Raw genomic sequence first — 26142 nt, 5'->3', positions numbered from 1 at the left:
AAACATTTGAATTCTAATTTCTATTCAGAAAATGAATAATCCTACCCATCAAAACTCCAAAATCCAACCCTAATCTATGAGTTTAAAAGCCCTAAAGCTCAACGTCAAAATCGTATAACCAATCCACAATAATGGCAGTTCGATCATAAAATCCTACCCTAATTATAACGCAATTGATAACACAATGATATAACCAATCCAACATAATGGCAGTTCAATCATAATATCCAACCCTAATTATATATAAGGCAATTGATAACATAATTATATAACAAATCCAAAATAATGGCAATTCAATCATAGGATTTAATCCTAATTATAACGCAATTGATAACATAATTATATAACAAATCCAAAATAATGGCAATTCAATCATAGGATTTAATCCTAATTATAACGCAATTGATAACATAATGAGTCAAAGATTTTTTAAGATAAAGGTTCATATATTTGTTTTCATTTTGGTTTTTTCTTCCATCATGATCATCATAATAGCATCAAAATTTAAACCCTTGAATGTCCGGTAAAGGTAATGCATCTAGGGGGTCTTAGGCACAAAATTTAGATACCAAACTCCAAGCTTTGACATGTGACATGGAATCACAAATCTTTAATTATTCCCATTCTTTTAACAGAGAGTAAGTAAGAAATAAACTTGTGGACTGAAAACTTTCATTAAGCTAAAAATAAAGACGCAAAAGAGGGTGGATAAAGTAATTACAGAACATAAGAAACTACAAAAAAAACATGTAAAGCCAAGGTGACCAAAATATTCGCTCAAAAAAACACGCCACCTAAATTTTAAGGTTTTTTAAGAAGTTTCTCTAAATTTAGGCACCCTTCGTTGTCTCTCTCATTCTCTATGAGGAAGAGAGAGAAGAAGGTATTACCGCCACCACATGATGGCCCCATAATTCGCCTTATAAAGGTGAATTTGTTATGTATATAAACACCACTGTATTTGTCTATTGTCAGAGGGAGAGCGGCCGCACTAGGAGTTGGCACCAATGGCCCCTCTCCTCTCCTCTTTTTTTGTGTTCTCTCTTTTGCTTATTGTTGTTTTCGTGCAAGCCGGTGAACGTAAGCCTCAATTTTTCCATTTCATTTTCTCTTCTCTTCAACTGTTCTAGAAAAAGAAAACACTATGGGTTTGTTTGTTTGTTTCTTTTTCTGGGGAAATGGGTTCAGAAGGAAGGAATTTCTATCCTTTTATTCCAGAAATGGTTCTTCTAAACTGTATTTATTTTTTCCCTTCTTTTTTTTGGTGTGGACAGATCAATCCACTCCATTTACTTATATGGGCCCGCAAGGACCTGAAAATTGGGGAAGTCTGTGTCCAAGTTATGCAACTTGCTCCAATGGAAAATCGCAGTCGCCAATAGACATTGTGACGAACCTCACTGCGACTAGCAATTATCATCAGACACTAGTCAAAAGATACACTGCTGCTAATGCTACACTCATCAACAATGGATTTAACATTGGGGTTTGCCCTTTCTTAACCTATTTAAACATTTTGGCCCTCTAATTTTTCAAGTACCAAAAGGTTTCATGCTTCTTTTTATCTCTTTTTTTTTTTTTTGAAACAAAAAAAAAAAAACTGAAATTCAGAAACAAATGTTAGGTGCATTTTGAGAATGGTTCAGGTGGAATGGCTGTCATAAATGGTAAAAGCTACACCCTCCAACAAATGCATTGGCATTCTCCATCGGAGCACCGCCTCAACGGCCGGCTGTGAGTTTACCCATCTTTCTCTTTCTCTCTCTCTCCTCTTTTCTCTCTTTGGGCTGGCCCATTATAGGCCCAAGCCCACCAAGTTATCAGACTGCCCAACCTAGATTTTTTTTTCTCCTAAGAAACTTGTAACAGATTTGAAAAATAAATTCTAGACTAAATATCCAAAACTCCCTCATCTTTTAGATAATTCTCAGATGATTCCTAATTTTTTTTTTATTAGATTATTATTTGATGTAACATTGGTTTATTATTTGATTTTCATGTTTGGACACACGGAAATCTTATTCAATCAATAGTTTTAAAAATTTGAATACATTAGAGACTAAAACTGAGGTTAAAACCTTACAATTAGTTAAGTGAGCAGAGTTGAATCAATGAATTTCCTCATGACTATAAGCTAAATCAGGACAAATTCATCTGTTAGATAATTGGAGTTTTGGATTTCAACTGACCTCCGAACTTTCCGATTCGAACAGATTTGCAGCCGAACTTCATCTACTCCATCAAGCAGACAACGGCATCCTCTCAGTCATAGGAATCCTCCTCCAATACGGCGATCCCGATCCCCTGCTCCAGCAGGTACATCAATCAATAACTCAATTTCATCCTCGCAGAACACACATTCACAAAAGGAAAAAAAGAAACGAAATACAAATTTACAAAATCACAATCACGGCACCGTAAAATCGCCCGGCGAAATTGCAGGTACAAGACAAATTGGCGGCGTTAGCGAATGGAACCGGCACCAACGAAGAGGTTTACGTTGCACTCGGAGACCTAGAACCAAAGCTCGTGAGGAAGAACAAATATTACAGATACATCGGCTCTCTCACCACTCCTCCCTGCACCGAGAACGTCATGTGGAGCATTCTCGGCACGGTAAATCCAGATCAAAACTCGATTTCTCAAACTCCTCACACACCATAACAGAACGCAACTAGTTTACGGCTTAGAAATTAATTAGGGCATAACATTGTAACTATTACCTCGCAGGCGAAGACGATTTCGAAGGAGCAAATAGAAGCTCTAAAGGTGCCATTGGCTCCGGTCTACAAGAACAACGCCCGGCCAGTTCAGCCGCTTAACGACCGGAAGATTGAGATTTACGAGGAGTAGTCAAATCTCTCTCTCTCTCTCTCTCTCTCTCTCTCTCTCTCTCTCTCTCTCCCCCTCTCTCTATCGGCGCCATCTTTTGCCGCTCAATTAACAATCGATTTAAGCAAACGAGAATTGTTTGGCTTGCGAACATTTTAAATTCTTGTACGGAAGGAACAAAAATTCATAAATACGATTCTAACCTTTCCTACTCTTTACCCTTCCTTGTTTGATTGATAACTAACTCGTCATTTCACGTTTCCTCAAAACTAAAATTAATTTACATTTTAAAAAATGTATTAATTTAAAATGAAACGAAATTCAAATTTTAGAATTTTATAAGAAATAAATTTTAATTAATATTCATTAATTTATAATATAGTTTGATATTATAAATTCATTAATATCAAACTATATAGGACGATATGTCACAAAAATCTTCTATTAATGGTGTAAATGACAACTATATAGAAATGTGGTTTAATTACTTATAATACAATGTCGTGAAATTTAATGCATATGATATTACAAAAAAAAGAGACAGGTTAAAAAAAAGAAAAAAAATTATTTTTCCTATTTTTAAAATCACTTTGGTAGGTGAAGAGATATAAAAAATAAATAAACCTAAAGATTAAATAATAGAAATTATTATTAGAACATAATAATATATAATAATTAAATAGTAAAAAAAAAAGCTAATTGTATAATTCTGAAAAGTGTAGGGCCAAAATAAAATTTCTACCTCTACACCTATTTTAATAAATAAATAATAAATAATTTTCACCCTGCATGGTATATGGTCCTTCCTGGCTCGTGCACTGCATTGTTTTGTCTCTAGCTTTTTTTTTTTTTTTTTGGGTAAGAAAAAATAAAATTACTGAAATAAATTAAATTGCAGTCCAGTCCTTCAATTACTTATAATTGCCGTTTAGTCCTTATATATATATAAGGTATTATTCGAGAAGTTATTAAGGGGACACAAAATTTGGTGATTACCAAAAGAAAACCCAAAATAATAATCACACACAGTTTGTATTTACAAAACGGCACCGTTGCATGCAAGAAATGACATTGAAAAATAACTGCAAGGAGAGGCAAAATTACATGTGGAAAACCGTAGGGATCGTTTAAATAATTTACTTACTTGTGAAGCACGAGAGTGAGGTGAGGACGGTTAAATCAAAGTGCCACGTCATCCGTCCACGATACGAACAAAAAAACGCGGGCCCACCATTAGTCCACCTAATTCCGATGGAATCGCCGACGTCCCACGCCACAAGGTACCGAGAAGCTCAGAGTAGCAGAGTCCGTCGGCGGGCGATTACTCACCGTCGCCGACAACCCAGGATCCCGACCGCCTTCCCGATGTGTACCGCTTAACACCGCCCAAACCGGGTGGTTCGATCTCCACGCTTCTTCTCGGATGAGATTCCGGCGTTAGTGCTACGATGTTGAGCGTGATCTTATCAGACGCTTTCGTTGCCGGCGGGTTTCCGGCTACTGGAGAGGTTATTTTAACCGATGGAGGTTTTTTCCAACCTTGGAAAAGAGACCGTAAAGGCGAAAAGAAGCCGCGCTTAGAGTCTTTTCTGTCTGGTTTTTCCTGCGGTGGCGCTGGTTCGGAGGGATGGCGGCGATTCTTCCACTGGCGACTCCGATCTCGCTTCGATCTCACTCTCCCCATACACGAAACTTTCGGCGACGACGGTTCGACTAGCGCAGAGTCCGATTTTCCGGAGGATCCCGATTGTTTAGGGAACAACCTCGCGTTTCCAGATTTCGAATTGCGACGATTCTTCGTATCCACAAAGAAAGCCTTATGAAGCTTCGGAAGACCTAGAATCGAGGCCTTCGATTTGAAATTCAACGAAAACCGCTGAGAATTCGAATTAGTTGCTGGATTCACACTAGGATTCAGATTCGTCGAATTCGAACTTCCTTTCGTTGAATCTTTCCGCTCGTAAAAAGCGTTCTGATCTAACCAATCGTACTCCGCATCCTTCGAAAGCCAAAACGATTCCGGTGGAACATCCGGAGTAACCTCCGGCTGCTCCGTCACTTCTCTGTTCTCATCTTCCTGCCGATTATCGCCATCGGCCAAAGCTTCCTCACAGGCGATTTTCCGGTCGTGAGCACCGCCGCCGGCACATGCAGAAACCAGAGTTTCCAGATCCACTTGCGGCATAGTAAAACAGAGTGAACTAAACCACAGAACACAGATTGAAAAAGGAAAAAAAAAAAAAAAAAAAACAGAGAAAAATTCTTCCGGTTGGATGGAGCTCGGTGGCGCGTCGTGAAGACGTCTTTTGAAGATTCAACAAAGAGAGAGAGAGAGAGATTGGGAGAGATTTTTCTGACTATTCTTTTCTTTGCCTTGTGAAATTGGTACGGACAGCGAAAGCACAAAACGGCAGCGGATTGATATGGAGTCGCAAATGATTTACTTATTTTCCCATTTAATTATCTTTTTTAAGTTTTTAACATAATTTTTTTTTTCTCAAATCTTTAATAAATAAATAAAAAATCTTAAATCTTTTTCCATTTCCCGGCGTGGCTTATTCAAATAGCTTGCCTCTGTCTCGAATGTACCAAAACCCAACAATTTATTTATTGTTTTTTTTATAATTCATTTTGTTGGCATGTGAATGTAAATATATATATATATATATATATATATATATATTTATAAATTGACTTTTTAAAAATAATTATCATTTTTCATCTAAAATTTAAGGGAATAATATTATTTTAAACTTAAAAATTTTACAAATAATTTAGCCTTTATTTATTATTAGATTTGTTGTTTGGGTTTGGTAGGTTGGTTAATACTTACTAAACGTTTGGTCCATCTAACCCAACCGTTCCCATTTTAGATAATAATTATATTATTATAATTTTTTAATCTCCCAAAAATATGTGTATTTTTAAATATGATTATAAAAATAAAAATAAAACGAGGGGCAAATATGGTATAAAAAATGAGACCAGCTAGCGGCTAATAAGGAGGCAAGGGCATTAATTACAATGATGACGGAATTATTGAGGCTTTTTTTTTAAATAAAAAATGATTATTTTTTTAATACATACTTTAGGTCAATTTTTTAATTGAAAATTTTCAATTTATTTTCTTTTTTTTATTATTATTTTATTTTTCCTCAATTATAGTTGCTTTATTTTTAAAATAAAAATCAAGAATTAAATTAGCTGTATGATTTGTTATTTGATTGGATCTCTTCAATGTATCTCACTGTGTATATATATTGAGGACAAAAAATTATTATTATTAATATTCAATATAGACAATAAAAAACATTTAAAATAAATTAATTTTTAAAAAAATATTTTTTGAGATTTGATCGTTACATTAAAAAATGCTAAATGGTTGGAGAAAAAACACATCTGAAGGGTAAGAAGAAACCAACCAAATCTAAAATTATTTGTATCAATATTATTAGGTTTTTATTATTATTAATTTATACCTATTTTTTATTTTCATTTTATTTTTATGACATAATAGGATTTTTTTTCAATTAAAAAAATTGAATTAAATACAAATTTAGAAATAAACCTTAAACCCTAATCCTAGCGAGGACGTTGACCTCTAAGAGGTATGGATCGTGATATCCCATATCGGTTAGGAGAGGAAAGTAAAGCATTTCATATAAGGACATGAAACATCTCCCTAACTTAAACGTTTTAAAATTGTGAAGCTGACGGCAATTCGGACAATATATGCTAGTGAGCTTAGGATGTTACAAGTGTCAGTAAGGATGTTGGGACTTCAAGGGAAATGAATTGTAGAAAAATCTCTATAACAAATGTGTTTCAAGATCATGAGGTTGATGGTTATACGTAACAGACCAAAACAGACAATATTTGTTACTAGTGGGCTTGGGCTATTACAAGTGGTATTAGAGCCGGACATCGGACAGTGTACGAACGAGGATGTTTGACCTCTAACTAAGGTGAATTATGGAAATCTATCCTTACAATACACATTTTGAAATCATGAAACGGACTGTAATACGTAACTATCCAAAATGACATTTTGTAGGGAAAGATGAAAACTATCGATTGTTTGTGATTCCCAATAAATAATTTTGATGATTCCATTATGGGCATGGGAGTACGTAAACTTCTTGTCGTGTAAGCTCTGCAGCCAATCAAAACCCTTTTTTTATTTTATTTAAGAACGATCCACACAAAATATATTCAATTCCTTATTATTTTTTTTTAAATTATAATTTTTATTAAATTTGAGATTTCCAATTTCACTAAAAAAAAATATAAATATTATAATTTATTTTCCATATGTTGTATCTAAATCGGATAACGTATAATCAAGCCTCTAACCCCGCTTTGATTTTGATTTTGCCGAAATGTCATACTCTAAATTACAAGCTAATACAAGAATAAAACGATAAAAAAAAAATACAACGTATATGCACAAAGAGTTTATGACATTGACATACGGTTATGAACACATCTTGAATAAACATTATCGTGACGACATATATATCGATATAAGTCATAAAAATTAGAATATGATTTATATTGATTTACATGTCAGTCAGACATTATCGTAAGAGATTCAATCAAATGTGATTTGATTAAACCTAAAACAAATTAACAAAATATTAAAATTAATAAAATAGATTTATGGAATAAAATTATTAAGATCGTCACTTTCTCGTACAGGTGTCGATCTATATATAATATTTATATTTTAGTGAAATTATAAATCTGAAATTTGTCATTTAATTTGTCAATCATATATGAATTAATTATTAATTTATCTAAAACTTAGTGTTGCTTCATATTTAGTTTATAAACCTTAAAAAAATAAAAATTATAATATCAATATATCCTAAATTTTATTTTTTACTATTAATTTGAATTTTCACAAAAAAAAAATAAGAGAAAATTAGTAGAAACTAAGTTTCTTTCTAACAATTTCAAACTTTAATAAGATATGTACACTAAATTGTGTGAGAATATATATAATATATATATATATATATATATATATATATATTTATTTATTTATTTATTTATTTAAATAATAATAATAAAATACTAAAAACTTGAGACTCGAAAGAAAACATTAACGATGGCAAAGTATAATTAGTGGTAAGGTCCTACAAAATCAATAATTGAAGATATTGTTTAATTCGACGGACCACGCACTACTTTGTCATTATCTATTAAATCATTTCAATTTCATATGATCTACGTTGGAATTTTACGGGTCAGGATCTTCAAATGAAATCAAGTGCATCGGATCCCAACCTCCGCAAGAAAATAAATGAGATGTTAATTAAGACAAAATTAAAAAAAAAATTAATTTCATGTACCAATTAAGTTAAACCTACCATGTGATTCTCCTAACTTAAAAAAAAAAAAAAAAATATATATATATATATATATATATATATATATATATAATTTTACGAAAGTGTGATGACATGTGACGCTATAATAATTCTTCTTACATTAATTATATATATTTTTATTTTTATTTTTAAAATAGAATTTATGTGATTTAATTAATTATATGGAATTGGTATTACATCAAGGTAAGTCGCATTACATTTTCAATTATTTAAATAACATAATTTAAAAAATTAATTTTAATTTAAACGATTTTATTAAATTTATAATGTACATTGAACATTAAGACTTTTTTTTTTTTTTTAATATAATTCTTAATATCACTATTTACTTTATTTATTTTGTAAATGTAATAGTTTTATGGAGAGAACGATGTGTCGGGTCGTTTACGCAGTTGACAATTGTTAAGGATGACGATGGGTCGTCAAAACCAAGTCAAATTGTATCGATGGAGGCTATGAAAAATCAAACCAATTATATTTGACCACGTGGAATACCTACATCATAGCGTTTGTCCTATCAAAAAACACCTATAATGATTTGATTTGGACTCGCCTTCAATGGGACATCCCAATGAAAAGTGATTGTTTCCCCTTTTTTGGGATAAAAAACAACTTTTATTCAATAAACTTTAATAAAAAAAAAAAAGTTTATTTAAAGTTATTTAGTTTTTAAATTTGAACCTATAAATATTTTTTTTATTTATCTACTTTTAACAAATATTTAAAAAATTCAAGTTAAATTTAAAAACTAATACAAATAATTTAATTTAATTTATTTTTTTTTTAATATTGCTAAAGAGAAATATTCTTTTAAGAAAGTTAAAACCCATGAAAAAAAATGGGTACAATTAAAAATAATAATTATTTAACTATTTAATTTCTGTATATTTTTATTTTGTAATAATTTTGTTAAGATAATAATTTTTTTTATATATATATTCAAATTCTACCAAGAAGTTCGCTATCTAATAATTGCCGTAATCGGAAAGCAGTCTTTAATTAAACCATCGTTTTCAAATTTTTTTTTTTTTTTTGTCATTTTCAAGATATTTTCCAACTTATTTGAATTATATTACATAAATTTTAATAAAAAATCCCGTCTTGACCTCCCCAAGTCGCTGATAATTAAATACATGTTACATTTTTTTCATATTATAGTACTATTTTAATTAATTGAATCTTATGTTTATTTATGGTTACATTTTGAAGTCAATATCTAAATAGGGGAGTTTAGATTAAGTAAATAGTAATAATAAATATTCTTTTTTTTCTTTTTTAGTAAGTTATGAAAATTTAATTCTCGAACTTTACAAAAGTAATGCTGACAATAAATAACAGGTCCTTAATGTATATTAATTTAAATTTAAATTTAAATTGAAAGGAAATAAATTTTATTAATAATTTTAATTGAAGAAAAGACCAAATGAACATTATTATAAAAAAAACAAAACAAAACAAAAATTAAAAAAATTAGAGAGAGGAAAAAAGGGCTGCAATAGTGGGAAAAAGTGGGGGTTGAAATCATATTATAAAAAAATATGGGGCAAATTTCGAAGAGAGGAAAATTCCCGAAGAACAAGAATTCCCATTCGAAATTTTCGACCGTTGGGGCCCGTATAGACAATGTAGTAACGGTTACCATTCAAAAAAAAAAAAAATAATAAAAAAAAATAATAACTGAAAAACTCATCCACTAAATCTCTTCGCATTTGCAACTTCTGTTCTTCACTTAAAAAGCTCCGAGAAAATCGAAGAAGAAGAAGAGCTATCAATGGGGTGCGTCTCTTCAAAGCTCCACCGGAAGGACCTTCAGAGGAACATCGTCGTCAACAATGGCAGCGAGTATCTCAACCACGTCGTCTCTTTAACTTCCAGCACTTACGGCGTTCTCAATCTCGACGCTGATCAGAAATCGAAGGATTTAGTTGCAGAGGCGACGAAGATATCGCCTCCTCGCGAAGAATTAGAAGTGATTAACACTTGGGAGCTTATGGATGGCCTTGAAGAAGGAATTCCGATGGCAAATCGGGGCAAAAAAAGCCCTAAAACTAGAGTGTTTCTTCGCGGATTGGTCGATTTGGATCGAAGAAGTCCGTTGAAGTTCTTTAATCAAATTGGTACTCCGAAGAAGGCGATTAGGTCCGTCGGGAAGGAGAATCGAGGCAGAGTCAATGGCGTCGGGAAGGATAACAGTCCGAGAAAGAATACGCCGAAATCGTCGGTTGTTTCTCCCAAATCGGCTCTGAAATTGAGTGTTCCGGTGAAGAATACGCCGATTTCGGCGAGAAGGCAGAGTTTCCGAAGCGATTCGGGCCATTTCTCGGCTAGACGGAGGAGTTTGAGTCCACTATTCGATCCAGAGCTGGTAGCGTCGTACGAGAAAGAATTAAACGAAGAAGGAGAACAAATCAAGAGAATCGTTTCAGAGACGCCGAAATCTAAGGCGGCCGCGAGACATTTTCAAGAATCGGACATTGCCCTAAAAAAAGAGTTCGAGGAACGTCGCCCGCCCGGCGGCGAAACCGCCGTCGTAATCTACACGACAACACTTCGAGGAATCAGAAAGACATTCGAGGACTGCAACAAGGTTCGAACGATCGTTGAATCTTACGGCATTCACTTGATCGAGAGAGACATATCAATGGATTCCGGTTTCAGAGAGGAACTGAGGGCGTTAATAGACAGTAAAGAGGTGAAAGTTCCGGCGGTTTTCGTGAAGGGGAGACTAATCGGAGGGGTGGCGGAGGTGTTGAAAATGGAGGAGGAGGGGAAATTGGAGGTTCTGTTTGAGGGGATTCCGAGGGCGGCGGGCGGAGGAGGGTGTGAAGGATGCGGGGGCGTGAGGTTTGTGTTGTGTGTGGATTGCAATGGAAGCTGTAAGGTTTTGGATGAGACGAAGAAGAAGACGATGAAATGTTGTGAGTGTAATGAAAATGGGTTGATTCAGTGTCCTATTTGTTCTTGAATTTTCACCAAAATTCAGAATTATTAGGGTTTTTTTATTTAGTAGGGGAGGAGGAGAAATCAAGATTTCCCTCGTTCATTTTATTTGACTTCAGTTTTAGGGCCTGTGTGCGTTTTGTTGGTAATGTATTAATTATTTGTGTATTATTAGTTTAGCCTAATTCTTCATCTTAACACCATGATGATTTTATTATTGTATTTTTTTAAGAGTAATTTTTAATATCGTGTTAACCTCTCTCTCTCTCTCTCTCTCTATATATATATATATATATATATATGATGCTTATTAATGTTTATGAGGTTCATTAAATTATGATTTTTTTAGTATGTTTTCTTATTTTGTTCTATGAGAAATGTTGAGAAACCGAGCATAATTTTAAAATACAAAAAAACCAAAAAAAATTCTAAAATAGGATTTTAGTGTAATAATCGAAGACACCGCTAACATATATTTTTTGCTCTTGCTCGTTAGTCGCCGTCGGTCTCATGGTTTTGAAAGGAGAGGATTTCACACCCTCGTAAGAAATGCTTGTTCCCCCTCCAACCAACGTGGGATCTCACAACTCATCCCTTTTGGTCGCTAGCACACCCCAGTGTCATGGCTCTAATACTCATTTGAAATAGTGAAAGGTCACTGCTAATGAAATAGTGAAAGGTCACTGCTAATTGATATTTTTATCAATTTAGTCTCACAATTTTAAAACGTCTGTTAGAGAGAAATTTCTACGCCCTTACAAAAAATGTTCATCTCCAATTGATGTGAGATCTCACAATAAAAATTGTTTCCTACTGTTTCCTATCTCCAACTGGTGTGAGATTTCACAATAAAACACAATAAAAATTTGAACAATTTCTGGATGAGCAGATCTCACATTTAATAAATCACTCATTTCTTAATTTGAATATAACATTTATGTGATGTGTAGATATCGAATTGCATTTAAAGGAGTTGAAAAACAAGTTTGATCATAATTTTTTTGGGCTCAATTATTATAGTTTATATCATAAAGGATAGGGAAAGGGAAAGCGCTTACAAACTTTACTATTTAAGCTTAAGGTTCCTGTAAATTGAGGCAAGGAAATAGCATTTTGGTTTTCGGGTTAGCAGTGTATTGGCATATTCAGAAAGGCTTACAATAACCTAAAACTGCCACGGCCAAAAGTGATCAAAATAGCTTCTTGATTAATATTTTGAAGCAGTGTTCATTACACTATATACTAACACAAACATTAATTGCATACTCAAATCTCATATATCCATTACCTGAAGCATTTTATACCGTATGAGAGATAGATCTCTCAGAAGCTTTGGAAGAACATGAAGAAACATCGGCGACTTAGCATGCCACGAGAGGTGACGGTAGAGGTTGAGCTTTCTTACCAAAGAATGTCTAGCTTGAGTATCAGATAAACAAGGGTTTGAATTCCCCATTAGCAAGCTGACATAGTTTATTGAAGGTAGATGTATCTGCAAATAGAGTTTAACAAAGAATTCAGAATGCTACTTGATCTGATAGTTCATAAAAATTCAATAACACACCCAGATTCAAACAATGTTCAAATATAATCCAAAGAGGATTCTATAAGTAACTTGAGCATATATTTCAAGCAGATCTATCTGAGGTTCATCGTCTAAAGTGAAGAAAAAAAAAATGAAGTGTAATATATGAGCTAATTAACGTGGATTGATTTGAATTCAACTTGATACAGAATGAACATCAAATACTGATTAAATTTCACAGTGGGAATAATCCAGATTACAAACTTATGATCTAGCTATCTTATGCTCTAGAAATCTCAAAAGCTAGATTAAGTTAATCTCATTTATAAATGTCAATTCATTCCTCAATTCTGTTTTTGGCAAAATCAATTATTAGCAAAAAACTGATTAACGGTCCTCTCTTCAGCCAATTCAAAGAACATAAATTAACTTCAGATGACATGTACAGGGGAATTATGCTAAATTGGTTCAAATGTTATTCCAGAATAAGGATAGCTCAAGAAGGGATCATACCGAATGAGTCGCCAAAATTGGTCCAAACATCAGCTCGTATGGATTTGTCAGTATCAGCAATTCCAATGACCTCAACAAACTTCGAAAGGGGAAAGGGTGGGGAGCCTTTCACAACAATCTGATTGTTATCTGTCGATTTACTATATATGACTCCGTTGCCTTCTGACTGTACCTGAATCACTGCCCGAACTCTTCTTCCAACATACAGGCGTAAAAGCTCAGCGTTGACAAAAACTGAAGGGTTTGAAGTATCCATCTATAGAATCAGGAAGATGTCTTTCAGAGAGGGAAAACATTTAATAAAAAGCAAACTATCAAGTTTAACCATCACAGCCATGCTTAAATTTGTTTGGCATTAATACCAAATCAATAAAAAGTTTCAAGCGGTGTCTACATAACTAGCAGACACCATTTCACGAGTGCTTTTCTTCTTCATTACAAACAATTACTTCATTTATCAAATGTCAGTGACACTCGTTCACGAAATTTGGAAAGCAGAAATAATTATAACAGTAAGAATATACACGATGGTCACTGCGGTGCGGATTATTTTGATTCAATAGCTCTTATTTTAGCAGAAATAATTATAACAATTTCTTCATTTATGAAATGTCAGTGACACTCGTTCACGACATTTGGAAAGCAGAAATAATTATAACAGTAAGAATATACGCGATGGTCACTGCGATGCGGATTATTTTGATTCAATAGCTCTTATTTTAGCTTCGAGACTATCCAAAAATTCTCCTCTTACTACGGTATTCTCACTTCTAATTCTCTACCACATTAAAGGAACAAATCAGGAACCTAATAAGCGATCTCCTCTTACTACGGTGTTCTCACTTCTAATTCTCTACCATATTAAAGGAACAAATCAGGAACTAATTAGCGAATCGAATTCAGGTCCTGCCGACTCAAACTATACACAATCTACGCATAAAGTAACTCTAAACAAGCTAATCCAAATCTCATTGGCTACAAACACGACGAGCCAAGTGAATAATCAGTGGAATTTCATCATGCACTTGAATCTAACAAATCGATCCACAAAATGAGGAGAAATTTCAAAATACACGATCGAAGAATCAAAACAACTGAACTACAATACCTGATTTTAGCGATTGCAGAGTTCCTCAAAAATGGAAATCGAATCGATCGACGGAGAAGAAAAAGAGCGCGGGCTTTTGAAAGCGGCAAAATTGAAGTTTCGAGATGAGTGCGTGCAACGAGAATAGAGGTATTTATAGGGAGATCAAGCGAGAGATGAGCTCCCACTCTGATATCAAAGATCATCTTCCTTCATCCAACGGTCGACATACGCTCACACGATCAGTTTCAGAATTTCATTATCATTTTCTTTTTCCTAAATAAAAAATTAGCAAAAAAAACGTAAATTAATTTTTTTTTTTTTTAAAAAAAAAAACCTTATTGAAGATCAACCCAACCAATCAAATTACAGATAAAAATTTATTTTTCCAATAAGTTGATGATAAAAAGATATTGAAATTTAACAATCTTATCCTGAAGTTTAAAAATTAATTTTTGTATTTTTGCTTCAAAACATTATTTATTTATTTATTTAAAAATTATATAACATTTCAGATCTCCAAAAGGAAATTCTAGATCGTCATTTTTAATTAAAATTATAATAATTTAGTTTAAATCAATTTAAATTAGAGAGAGTAACCATAGTTATGATGAGTTAATTTATGTAAAAAAAATATATATTATAAAATAAAATATCAAATTTTTTCTCAACATCACATTTTCCACGTAATAAACACACAGCAAAAAATAAAATAAAAAATACAAAAATACAAAATAAAAAAGGAAAAAATAAAAAAATTGGAGAACACAGGGAGGAGCAAAGTTGAGGGAGAAGAGAATCAGTTTTGTCGTAATTTCTTAACAACGACGAAGGCCGCCACCGCCACGGCGGCGACGACGCCGGAGACGATGAACGTCGTCTTCAATGTCTGCATTGTATCCTTCTTCTTCGCCTGCTTTCTTTCTTCTTCCACAGTTGCTTTCCTCTTCGCCTGCTCCTGTCAGATTTTCCACAAATTATTTATTTCAGTTTATAATGTTTTTAAAAATAATTATTTTTAAAATTAAATTACTTTTTTAAAAGAAAAAAAATCTAAATAAATTTAAAATTTTACCTTATCTTCCACAGATGCAGCAACTTGAGAGGAAATGGGATCGACCGCTACGTGCTGGTTATGGCCGGGATGTAATTCTCTGTCCACGTCTACAGCCGGAAACCGGGAACCTGCACCACCGGTAGCTCCTCCATCTCTGCCTGGGCTCGCCATTCTGTTTTTTTTTTTTTTTTTTTCCTTTCCTTTTTTTTCCTTTTTTTTTTTTTTCTTTTTCGAAGTTGCAGAAAACAGAAACAAGAAACAAATTCATCGCCTTGGGTATTTTATTCTCTTCCAAGTGGAACAGTTACTGTGACACGTGGAGACAATCTACTGGTTCAAATTTCGTTAACGACCAACCACGAATGACTTTCTTTTATTAACCGTCAACGGCCCGGGAATGGCGTCCGGATTGTTTGCCTGTTTTTCCTTGGAACTTTTTTTTTTTGTAATATTTACTAAGAAAATTCATGACAAAGAATTAAAAAAAAGAATTATGATAATTTTTCTATAATAAATTCTGGGTAATACATAAAATTGATAAATTTCTTGTTTGTAGTCCACGTCCTCGTACCATTCATAATTTAACAGAGTAGATTAGCTCAGATTCTGAGTCGTAATTGATATATTTGAAGATCATATCAACTGTTCGACCCAACTCAATCACTAAATCGAATAAAGTCGAACAAAATTTATCTGGATCGAACTATATTTGTAGCTTTATATTTCTAAAAAACGAAAACCGAACTGAAGAATATGAGAACAGAGAAAAAGTGAAGAAAAGAATATGTTAGTTAGGGTGTCAACAATACAGGGACAAGGAATTGCAAGCAGAAGCACATTTGAATGTATAGATAAACTCATACACACCATATCTCAACACCAACAAAATCAAAAGGTCATATTTAAACAGTTATCACCACTCCCCCACCTGCATAAAATGAAAGACACAGAACCATACACGACGGTTCAGTTCGGTTCGGTTCGGTTCGTTCAACGCCAAGCTTCAGCTAGCTCTGTCCTCGAGTTCAACCGACCGACAACACCACCTTTCTTGCCTCTTTGTGCACCAGCACCTGTTGTGTGAACCTTCACTGGCTGATCATTCGCCTTCCTGCTGCCTTTCTTCAGATTCATACTCCCCGATCGATCGAGGCTACTCCTTCGACAACTTTGAGGTATCCCAACTTGGTTTGCGAGAACAGTCTCCGGTTCTTTATTCACCAATGAGTTCATTTCCGATACGATTTCGCAGGGGCAGACGTTTTCGATGGAAGTCAGAAGATTTTGTGACCCCGTTTTAGCTGTACAACTATCTACACTGGGGCTCTCAGGAGCAGGTTCTTCAGCTACAAATACTTGTTCAGCTTCAGCTTCCTCGTTCCCGACCTCATTTTGTTCGTCTTGGTACAACCGTGATGCACTTTCGTGCCCGTCCTCATCCGACGGATTCATACGTAAAACAGGAGCGGATTCAACGACCGAATCCTCTCGGTCCTTCAGTGTCTTTTCAATCAGAGTCTTGAGGAAGTTCATCACTTTAACAGCATACATCAAAGCAGTTAATGGATCTGCCATCTGCAAGAATAGATCAAAACTATTACACTTCAAGTCGAACGATCTTTTGATACGATCATCCCGAGAAAAAATCAGAGCCTTGACTCGACTCGACCCAAGTACACAAATACAATCAAAGAATATCCCTTACTTGAGTCATGTTCGGTGCAAAAACCATTGCGACGTTCCGAGCATTCATCTTGTTCTGATGTTCGAACTGTACAACATCGGCCATTAGGTTCACAGCCCAATCGAGCAGCGCAGCTTCCGTATGGGGAAGGAGTCTTGCTAGATCAGCACATTCTTCTTCGGTCTGTGCCTCCATCACCTGTTCGGGTGAGAGCGAATCCAACACGCCCGTCGGAAGTTCTCGAAACCAGGCCTATAATAAACGCAAAATCATTTCAGTTCTCGAAAACCAGGCTGATTCTAAGAGACAAGATGAGTGTATAAGAGGCATAACATAATCAAAGCATGTGTAGTACCTTAATAAGACCTGCCAAGCAGTGCACATCGACACCATCGGGCACGACTCCTCGATTTAACTGGTCCCGAACGAATTCCTCTTGGCTGTTTCCAGCAGTAATCCTGAAAATTCCTTCTGCCTGCAGGTTTAAATCCATAAGTTTCTACCCGAAATCGTCCAACAACAGCATATCGTGTATAAAGAAAAGCAAGAACATTCAGATACCTCCAGGCCTCCTTGTGTATACAAGTGTTTCTGCATTAATAGAAGAATCGTGGGGACGCTGTTTCCTCTCGAATCGAAGGAAAGCTGCATCGACTCCGTAGAAACGCCAAAAACATTTGCACTGCAGATAAAAGATCGCAGTCAGCTCACAATTTTAAAACGTGTCTGTTAGGGAGAGGTTCCCACACCCTTATAAGGAATGCTTCGCTCCCCTCTCGAACCGATGTGGGATCTCACAATCCACCCCCTTGGAGGCCCAACATCCTCACTAGCACACCATCCAGTGTCTAGCTCTCCACACCCTTGTAAGGAATGTTTCATTCTCCTCTCCAACCGATGTGGGATCTCACAATCCACCCCCCTTGGAGGCTCAGCGTCCTCACTAGCACACCATCCGATGTCTGACTCTCCACACCCTTATAAATAATGTTTCATTCCCCTCTCTAACCAATGTGGGATCTCACAGTCCACCCCTCTTGGAGGCCCAGTGTTCTCACTAGTACACCATCCGATGTCTAGCTCACCACACCTACGTAAGGAATGTTTCATTCTCCTCTCCAAACGACATGGGATCTCACAATCCACCCTCCTAGGAGGCCCAGCGACCTCACTAGCACACCATCTAGTGTCTAGCTCTCCACACCCTTGTAAGGAATGTTTCATTCTCCTCTCTAACCGATGTGGGATCTCACAATCCACCCCTTTGAGGCCGAGCGTCCTCACTAGCGCACCATCCGGTGTCTGCTCTCCACACCCTTATAAGGAATGTTTCATTCTCCTCTCAAACCAATGTGGGATCTCACAATCCACCCCTCTTGAAGGCACAGCGTCCTCACTAGCACACTGTTCGATGTCTGACTCTCATACCATTTGTAACAGCTCAAGGCCAAGGCCATCGCTAGCAGATATTGTCCCTTTCGGGCTTCCCCTCAAAGTTTTTTAAACACATCAAAAGTTTCCACACCCTTACAAAGAATATTTCGATCCCCTCTTCAATCATTCAGAATAATTGTGTATGAGCTATACATGTTCATTGTTCAAGATGCAAGGATTTGAAACAGAGAATTAAAGCAATATCCATTGAAAACCCCAAAATCAAAATCCAACGACAACAGAATTTCCTTCATCAGTTCATAATCATGCTCATAAACAAATGAAATCCAAAACAGAAAAAGGGTTAAAGAGATTATAAACCTGGCACTAGGAGCTCTTCTGGGAACCTCAAGCTCAAACTCAACAGGCAAGCCAAGGAAGCCATTGAAGCGATCAAAGGTAACATGGGCAACATGCCTAACATTAGAAGGCCATCCAATTTCCATAGCACCTCTACCGCTTCCACTACTCGTACTTCTACACCCAATTAAAGACTTCCTAAAAGCAGCAACCAAAAATGTCAATACAGACAGCTGATCTCCTTCGCCCTCCCTTTCTTCTTGTTCTTGTTCTTGTTCTTGTTCTTCCTGAGAACCCAAATGAAATTGAACACAGTGGTTTATGGTGGGACTGTTAATAAGGGGATGTGTGTGCACACCATCATTAGCTGTGGAAGAACTTGAAGGAGAAGGGAAGTGAGATGGGGATCGTTGGAGGACGTCTGTCATTTTAAAAGAAACCCCAAAACAAAAAAACAAAAAAACAAAAAAACAAAAAGAAAATCAAAATCAAAAGGAATTGGTCTTCGATTTCGTTAACCCTTTTCAAAGATTAATTCGAGTCTACGAAAAACAAGATTTGGGTATGCAAAAAGAAGAAGAGTTGGATTGAAGAAAGGGCTTGGGCAGGTAAGACGTGAGTATCATCACTTTTTTTTCTTTTTTTTTCTTAATTGTTTCTTGGATTGGCTGGCTTTGGAGGAAGAAAGAAGCAAGCACACAGAGAGAGAGAGAGAGAGAGAATGGTAGTTGAAGAAATGAGGAAGGAATAATGGAGTTTCTAGAGAGAGAGAGAGAAGAGAGAGAGAGAGAGAGATTTGGGTATTTTGGTAATTATGAAGAAGCCATGGATTTGGAAGCGAAGAGGAAAAAGGACTCTGTTACTGCTCGTCTTCTTCCTCAAATTCTATTATCTAAATTTTCTTTTGTTAATGAAGGTGTTGATTTCAGTTACAATTTGACCTAATTACTAACCAAATATCATAAATTTATTCCATTGTTTTTTTTTATTTTCATATATTAATTTAATATCGAGAAAAAAAAATTTTAATTATTATTTATTAATGTATGGTTTAATAATTACAGATAATTATTTCTTTTTATGAAGTCGAGAAATTTCTTCTTGTTAGTATAGTATTTGTGGAAATAAATGGACTAAATGGTAATTTTAAAAGTATTGTTATTGTGACGTGTCATCCATATTTTAATAATTTGTTTGGTAGATTAATTATAAAACTATTTTTATTAATAAAATATTAATTATCATCTCAAACCTCATTTATTTTTAACTAAATTAATAAAATATTCTTAAATTTTATGTTTTATCTCATCTCTTTAAATTTTTAAATTTTTTAATAATAATAGTAAAATTAAAAAAGATAGATTTTTATGGATGTTATTAATATTTTATTTTAAAAATATTTTTATGAGATGTTTGTTCTCTATGACTCGACTTAAGTACCCGACCTTAAGAGACCTCCTAATCTTTTTAACTTTTAATTTTTTATAAATTTATGTTTAATTTTTAAAAAACAGCCCGTGACATTTTAATCACAAATGCAAAATTTTTCAAATTATTAAAAATTAAAGGAAAAAAAGATAGTTGACTAGATCCAAATAAAAAACAATAGTTAGAAACTTAGTATTACAAAAAAAAATAATAATAATAAATAAATTGAAACGTTGAAAATGAAAATAATAATAAGAAATAAAGTGTTATTTTAGATATTTAATTTTAGTAATTAGAATAAATAAATTTATAGAGAGGTAAAATGACAGGTGGTGACAGAAGGAGATGAAAGCAATAAAAAAAAACCGGACCAATCCGACGTGGCCACCAGGTCCTACAACCTGTCTTACAGCGATGTCTTATCTGAATTTATAGGATTGACAAAACTGTAGGGGGCGAGATCACCTGCATCAAGGTCCACCAATTTCCCACCTCCACGTCACATCACATCCCTCCATCTCATCAAATCCTCGTCAATCTACCTCCTATGTTTTTCAATTTCTCCATTAAACATAAACCAATTATTTGATTTCGACTTTTTTTTTTTAATTTAATTTTTGTTGTCTTCCTTAATAATTATTGAGTGGATTTCAAAATTAGAGTGTCTCAATCAATAATTGAATATAAGTTTTAACCTCTAATTTTCTTTAAAAAATAATTAATTAAATTATGTTGAAAGATATTTCAATTATTTATAATATAAAATATATTCTAATCGATTTCGTTAATATTTTAAAATATTATTCAATAATTAACTGTAAGGGAAAAATGTTGAATATTACTCAATCACTCGTTTGATTACACTCAAATTCAAGCAAACTATAATTAATCATAATTAGGTAAACTTTCACATGATGATCATCTACCCCTCGGTGATGCCAATCAAATGCTTTGTCATTATTCGATGTTTTTTTTTTTATCGAAATTAATATCAATGTAATTTAATTAATGGGTTTTTCGACTTACGAATAAGCATCTAATGATATTTTTGCACCCTTACTAGTATTAGTAAAGAGACTCTTCGACCAAGGAGACATCCTGGTAGGAAGGTCGACCACTACACAGGCTGCCAATCGTCATGAGAGAAGCTAGCTACCTTTCTTTGATCCACCTTCTCGACCCGGGAAGAGAACGAAAATGGTTCGCGAATGGTGGGTGTGGTGTTAAATAGTCACAATTTTGAAGGATTTTTTTTTATTTTTTTATTTTTTTTAGAGATTCTAGGAAAAGACAAAAAATTTATGGCTTAAAAAGGATAGGATGGGCCAGTGCTTCAAAAAGGCCCATTATCTCAAAAGTTCTCTCCTTAAATTAATTTTTAAAAAGTTTATCCAAATTCTAAATTCTAAAAATAAAATTTTCGTTTTTTAATTTTCAAAATTTGATTTAAAATTTGAAAATATTTGTAAAAAATAAATTGCAATAAATTAAAAAAAAATAGTTTTTAAATAATCAACAAGGCCCATGCTTTCCACTAAATTTAGAAATATTTGTGAATAAAGCATTAGCCATGCATTCATTGGTGGAGTTGGAGCTTATTACTCTAATACAATATACCTTAAATTATATATTTTCTATACAAATATTTTAAAAATTATAATTAATCCTTATAATTTGATAAATCAAAATAATGTAATATTTGAAGTCCTCAATAATAATCTATGAGAAATATAAAATTTAAAACAAAATATAAAGTATAAAACAAGTCAAAGTCAAACCACACATTTAATTTCAAGGTGAAATTTTAGCCAAAAATTTATGACAATTGAATTAGCTGAAATATCCAATTGCAACTCTACACGTGGCTCGAGATTATAAATTTTCGATCAATCAATATATGATGTGACATATATTGTTTATGATATTGAATAAACTTATAAGGAAGATCAGTTGACATAATATCATCAATATCTCACTAAAAAAAAAAGTGAACGATTATTAAAGAATATATAGATTTTAGCTCTGCATCGTATATACGTTCATAATTAACTATTGGTATCAAACGCACGGAAAAAATGAAATTAATGAAAAGTTCCAAAAATATGTGCGTAGAATGGTGAATAATTATCTCTTTTTTAGTGTTTAAAACTCTACTTAATTCAATTTAATCACTAAAAAAAAGTCAAACCTAGATTATTAAACTAAAAAGTCAACGAGAGTGGGAAGTTTTTTGTTCTCCATTCTCTTCTAGCTTTCCCTATAAAGTATAAACTCCCTCTTCTTCTTCCCCTCCCTTCAAGACTCTCTTTTTCTCTATTTTCTTTGCATTTCTAAAGAGATGTTGAAGAAAAGGATACCGAGTTTGAAGAAATTGGTTAAGACGAACAAGCATCGACCCGGGAAATGTATATTAGCATCAAAGATGGCAGCAAGCAGTGGTCGAAACACGACGCCGAGAGGGTGTGTGGTTTTGTATGTCGGAGAAGAATATCGGAGATTTGTGGTACCGACTAAGTTTCTTTGTCATCCGCTCTTCAAGATGGTGTTGGATAAAGCCTACAACGAGTTTGGGTTCGATCAAAGAAGTGGTCTCGTGGTTCCTTGCAATGTTTTTGCTTTTCAAGAGATTTTGAGTACTATTGAAGCTAATCGCGGTAGCTTTCACTTTGGGGAACATGTTCATGAGTTCGTTTGAGTCGGGTTTCAGATGCATTTAGCTCGTGGTCTGAAAATTAGAGAGTTTAATAGAAAGTCAAATAGGAAAAACACATCGTAAACGTGCAAGCATTGTTTTAAAAATATACTTTTGGGTTATAGATTTTAAATATAACCCTAAACCCTAAAATCATCTAAGATCGGGTATCATATACAATAAAGCACCATGTTGATTGTTTATTTCTCGAGTTCAATAACAAAAAATAGAAAAAGTGAGCTTCTTTCTCAAATTGGGTTAATGTCCTACTTACGAAAAGGTAAAACGTGTTGGTAGGAGTCGACTAGACCTTCTTGTACTCTAAAGGATAAGGTACCCTTCTTAAGGACAACATTGTAACGTGCTGGCACTCAATTAGTCATATATTTGGATATAGTCACTGCTGTCACTTCTTAGTTACTCAGAAAAATTCAAAATTTATTTTCTATTTATGAAGTAGACGAGTCCATTGTGAATCATTAGATTACACAAAAAAGGGACACACGACATTTGTAAAACCGAAGCTAAATTTTTATCCTTCAACTACTTCTATAGCACCCACCAAAATTTTCTTCATCTCATCAACAATTTGGTTCATTTGAACTCGAGAGAACAAAGGAAACGGGTACACACAAGCACAATCCAACTGACCATCGCGAATCATGTCGAAGAAGGCGATCGATGGCCCAACGCCGTGCGCAGAGGCACAACCAATATAGTCATGTAAGCCGAGGTATTCCTGTGCAGGACTGAAAGCTTCAAAGATGGGATCCTCAAACACCGAGATCAGGGCCGTTCTCATGGACGAGGATGGAGTGAGGCCAGGATTTTCAATGGCTTTACACATGAGGAAGTTCAAGTCAGACATGTCTGAGAAATGCTTGTTGTTGTCTTTAGCGTTTGAAAAGGCAAAATAGCATCGCTTTGCCACCTCCCATAGAGTGTCTTCAGCTGATATGTCATGCGTGTTTAAAATAGCCGAGTGATAGAATCCTGAAACCACAACAACCCAATGAGTATCGACGGGTTGGTTCGATTTGGTTCGTTTTCTACACGATGAATACTCAAATTACATCACTAAACCCAAAAACTTAGACCACGGTTCGTTAGAAAACGACCGAGCGAGTCGAATTTACCTAGATGGTGGGTCGTGAGGGGAGGATTAAGGAGAGAACGACAGTCGTTTAAGGTAACAACCCCATATTTCTCCTTGTGGTAAAGGGGAAGGTCTTTAGAACAACGAGTGGCAATCAATCCAGCAGCTGCCAGAGCTCCACACACCTTAATGCCTCTCAATTTGCATCCCTTCAAATATTCATATCAATCACAGCCATTCAATTAATTAAGGACATTAAAAAAAATAAGAAAATTTATTTCTTTAAAATTAAAAAAAATGAAGAAATTATTCTATAGAGCCAATAAAATCAACCAATACGAACGTGCCATTTGTTATGGAAGCATATCATAAAGTCCAAAGTGGAAGATATTGCTATTAAATCAGTGCAGTCTTTTTTTCAATAGAAAATAAAAAATTATTATTTGGAGACGATTTGTCGTCCCCGCTCTCCATAATCAAAAGCAAAGCCAGACGACAGTGACTGTGACGACACGTCGCAGTACCGAAACGGACTCTCTACACCTTACCGTACAATAACAAACCCTGCTTCTCTTTAGAAGAACAATAATTAGAGATAATACTTCTTTAAAAAATAATAAAATCTTAAAAATATAAATTTAAGGATTAAATTACAAATTTAGTATAAAATTTATGTTATTTGTTTTAAATTTAAATTTAAATCTAATTAATTAATTAGTTTTTAAATTTTAAAAGTAAATTAGTTATAATATTATTATCACCTAACAATTTTAATATTCACTAATAATGACGAATTAGATTAAAAAAAAGTATTAATATGAACTAAATTGAACAAATGCTAATGTTTAAAATATATTTTAGCAAGAAAATGAAAATAAAAAGAATATATTAAATCGTAAAAGAAAATCCCTCCTTTCTTAGATAGAAAGAAAAATATGATTGGCTTTGAGATAAGGGAGTGGGTCCCATTCCCACTATCATTATTGATATGGATACGAATTAAAAACTAAAAAGCAAACAAATTAAAATTATATATTAAGAAAACAAACGAAATTAAAATAAAATTTTAATATTGTGGATATGGTTTTTTATTTTTTAATTTTACGATCAGTGGGTTATTGGATTTTTTAAGAAATTTATGTAAATAAAGAGCTTTAAATACAAAATTAAAATATTTATTCGATAATTTTGAAATTTTGGAAATTAAATCAATAGGAAATAAAAATAAATAAATAAAACTCAAAAAAAAAAAAAAAAGGACTCACAGCAAGAAGTTTCTCGGTGGTATCGGAGTTCATCTTCAACCGAATCATCTGAGAAAATCTCGGAGAATTCGCATCTTTGAACTCCAAATTCGCCAGCCGAAACGAATTCAATGAGTAACCAAGCATGTCTAATCCACGCGCCCAAAGAGGCTTATTCGCTTTTCCGTTGGGGATTAAATCCTCGATCCCTAATCCAATCTCTCCACGATCCCCAATTTCGAATTCTCCGCCCTCGTTTTCTCCGCTCGCCGCCGCAAGCAGCTCTCGCAACAGGGCTGTGGCGGCGGTTCGGTCACAGACTGCCGTGTGGAGGCGGAGGAAAACCGCCCATTGGCCGTCGTTGATGGTGTAAACAGAGGCGAACATCACGTCAGTGTCAGAGTACGATGGATAGTTCGGATCAAGCCACGTGGTGATGTTGATCTCGTGCTCGAGGATCTTGTGGAAATCGGAGACGGAAGGATCGTCGGCATCGGGATGAGAAGCGATGGCGCGTGCGGCGGCTGTGAGGTCGAGGATCTGGAGGTGGAGTAGCGGAGAAGGAGGAGTGAGGAAAGAGAAGTCTCGTCGGGAAGGATCGTAGTGGATTTTGGAGCGGAGAATCGGGTGGAGGTTTTGGAGAGAGTGGAGAGTGGATTGGAGATTGGGAAGATCGGGAGGTTTTGAGAGGAGGAGGCCGAGGACAGTGGTGCCAGTGCCGCCGGGGGCGGCGCGGCACCAGCTGTACTCGGTGCCGCCGACGGGGCGGGACCTGGACTCACCGGTAGAAGGATCCGACATTTCGGAGGCGGCGTCAGTGTGAGTACAGAGCACTGCCGCCATGAGAAATCTGATATTTCGAAGAAGAGAAGACGATGTTCACTCCACAGAAGAAGAGGATTTAGATCCACAATACG

The 26142-nt window shown here is 34.6% G+C and overlaps 7 protein-coding genes across 7 annotated transcripts; 2 read left to right on the top strand and 5 right to left on the bottom strand.

Moving 5' to 3' along the window:
- Positions 1–959: 959 nt before the first annotated feature.
- Positions 960–3050, top strand: LOC111800749 (alpha carbonic anhydrase 1, chloroplastic-like). The gene is made up of 6 exons (XM_023684583.2): positions 960–1080; positions 1275–1486; positions 1625–1734; positions 2214–2316; positions 2443–2616; positions 2731–3050. The coding sequence occupies exons 1-6, from the start codon at positions 1008–1010 to the stop codon at positions 2851–2853; spliced, it is 795 nt and encodes a 264-aa protein (XP_023540351.2). The 5' UTR covers positions 960–1007; the 3' UTR covers positions 2854–3050.
- A 795-nt stretch (positions 3051–3845) lies between these two features.
- Positions 3846–5163, bottom strand: LOC111799554 (uncharacterized). Its single transcript, XM_023682913.2, has one exon. The coding sequence runs from the start codon at positions 5015–5017 to the stop codon at positions 4154–4156; it is 864 nt and encodes a 287-aa protein (XP_023538681.2). The 5' UTR covers positions 5018–5163; the 3' UTR covers positions 3846–4153.
- Positions 5164–9904: 4741 nt separating this feature from the next.
- On the top strand, positions 9905–11425 carry LOC111800170 (uncharacterized). The gene has a single exon (XM_023683761.2). It carries the CDS (start codon positions 9997–9999, stop codon positions 11188–11190), a length of 1194 nt encoding a protein of 397 aa, XP_023539529.1. The 5' UTR covers positions 9905–9996; the 3' UTR covers positions 11191–11425.
- A 927-nt stretch (positions 11426–12352) lies between these two features.
- Positions 12353–14465, bottom strand: LOC111800658 (replication protein A 14 kDa subunit B). Its single transcript, XM_023684456.2, has 3 exons — positions 14312–14465; positions 13204–13459; positions 12353–12657 (listed from the first exon to the last, which is right to left on the bottom strand). The coding sequence occupies exons 2-3, from the start codon at positions 13457–13459 to the stop codon at positions 12593–12595; spliced, it is 321 nt and encodes a 106-aa protein (XP_023540224.1). The 5' UTR covers positions 14312–14465; the 3' UTR covers positions 12353–12592.
- Positions 14466–14909: 444 nt separating this feature from the next.
- On the bottom strand, positions 14910–15556 carry LOC111800168 (uncharacterized). The gene is made up of 2 exons (XM_023683760.2): positions 15366–15556; positions 14910–15248 (listed from the first exon to the last, which is right to left on the bottom strand). Exons 1-2 carry the CDS (start codon positions 15516–15518, stop codon positions 15090–15092), a joined length of 312 nt encoding a protein of 103 aa, XP_023539528.2. The 5' UTR covers positions 15519–15556; the 3' UTR covers positions 14910–15089.
- A 562-nt stretch (positions 15557–16118) lies between these two features.
- Positions 16119–19654, bottom strand: LOC111800627 (rho GTPase-activating protein 4). Its single transcript, XM_023684412.2, has 5 exons — positions 18787–19654; positions 17593–17713; positions 17387–17506; positions 17053–17283; positions 16119–16922 (listed from the first exon to the last, which is right to left on the bottom strand). Exons 1-5 carry the CDS (start codon positions 19191–19193, stop codon positions 16338–16340), a joined length of 1464 nt encoding a protein of 487 aa, XP_023540180.2. The 5' UTR covers positions 19194–19654; the 3' UTR covers positions 16119–16337.
- Positions 19655–23308: 3654 nt separating this feature from the next.
- LOC111801084 (uncharacterized) lies at positions 23309–26074 on the bottom strand. Its single transcript, XM_023685055.2, has 3 exons — positions 25247–26074; positions 24022–24190; positions 23309–23878 (listed from the first exon to the last, which is right to left on the bottom strand). The coding sequence occupies exons 1-3, from the start codon at positions 26066–26068 to the stop codon at positions 23418–23420; spliced, it is 1452 nt and encodes a 483-aa protein (XP_023540823.2). The 5' UTR covers positions 26069–26074; the 3' UTR covers positions 23309–23417.
- Between the last annotated feature and the right edge of the window lie 68 nt (positions 26075–26142).

This window comes from Cucurbita pepo, chromosome 8, assembly GCF_057944985.1.
Source record: "Cucurbita pepo subsp. pepo isolate OVF chromosome 8, ASM5794498v1, whole genome shotgun sequence".
NCBI lineage: Eukaryota > Viridiplantae > Streptophyta > Magnoliopsida > Cucurbitales > Cucurbitaceae > Cucurbita > Cucurbita pepo.
This window is presented reverse-complemented; position numbering and strand designations above follow the sequence as displayed.

Excerpts from the sequence above, each read along its gene's own strand:
- LOC111800168 (XM_023683760.2), bottom strand. The coding sequence starts at position 15,518 with ATGGCGAGCCCAGGCAGAGATGGAGGAGCTACCGGTGGTGCAGGTTCC. Across the intron at positions 15,249-15,365 it reads CTGCATCTGTGGAAGATAAG|GAGCAGGCGAAGAGGAAAGC; the intron begins GTAAAATTTTAA and ends AAAATCTGACAG.
- LOC111801084 (XM_023685055.2), bottom strand. The coding sequence starts at position 26,068 with ATGGCGGCAGTGCTCTGTACTCACACTGACGCCGCCTCCGAAATGTCG. Across the intron at positions 24,191-25,246 it reads CCACCGAGAAACTTCTTGCT|GGATGCAAATTGAGAGGCAT; the intron begins GTGAGTCCTTTT and ends GAATATTTGAAG. Across the intron at positions 23,879-24,021 it reads CCTCACGACCCACCATCTAG|GATTCTATCACTCGGCTATT; the intron begins GTAAATTCGACT and ends TTGTGGTTTCAG.
- LOC111800749 (XM_023684583.2), top strand. The coding sequence starts at position 1,008 with ATGGCCCCTCTCCTCTCCTCTTTTTTTGTGTTCTCTCTTTTGCTTATT. Across the intron at positions 1,487-1,624 it reads ACAATGGATTTAACATTGGG|GTGCATTTTGAGAATGGTTC; the intron begins GTTTGCCCTTTC and ends AACAAATGTTAG. Across the intron at positions 2,617-2,730 it reads TGTGGAGCATTCTCGGCACG|GCGAAGACGATTTCGAAGGA; the intron begins GTAAATCCAGAT and ends ATTACCTCGCAG.
- LOC111800170 (XM_023683761.2), top strand. The coding sequence starts at position 9,997 with ATGGGGTGCGTCTCTTCAAAGCTCCACCGGAAGGACCTTCAGAGGAAC.
- LOC111800627 (XM_023684412.2), bottom strand. The coding sequence starts at position 19,193 with ATGACAGACGTCCTCCAACGATCCCCATCTCACTTCCCTTCTCCTTCA. Across the intron at positions 17,714-18,786 it reads AGAAGAGCTCCTAGTGCCAG|TGCAAATGTTTTTGGCGTTT; the intron begins GTTTATAATCTC and ends TTTTATCTGCAG. Across the intron at positions 17,507-17,592 it reads ATACACAAGGAGGCCTGGAG|GCAGAAGGAATTTTCAGGAT; the intron begins GTATCTGAATGT and ends TTAAACCTGCAG.
- LOC111799554 (XM_023682913.2), bottom strand. The coding sequence starts at position 5,017 with ATGCCGCAAGTGGATCTGGAAACTCTGGTTTCTGCATGTGCCGGCGGC.
- LOC111800658 (XM_023684456.2), bottom strand. The coding sequence starts at position 13,459 with ATGGATACTTCAAACCCTTCAGTTTTTGTCAACGCTGAGCTTTTACGC. Across the intron at positions 12,658-13,203 it reads CAATTTTGGCGACTCATTCG|ATACATCTACCTTCAATAAA; the intron begins GTATGATCCCTT and ends CTCTATTTGCAG.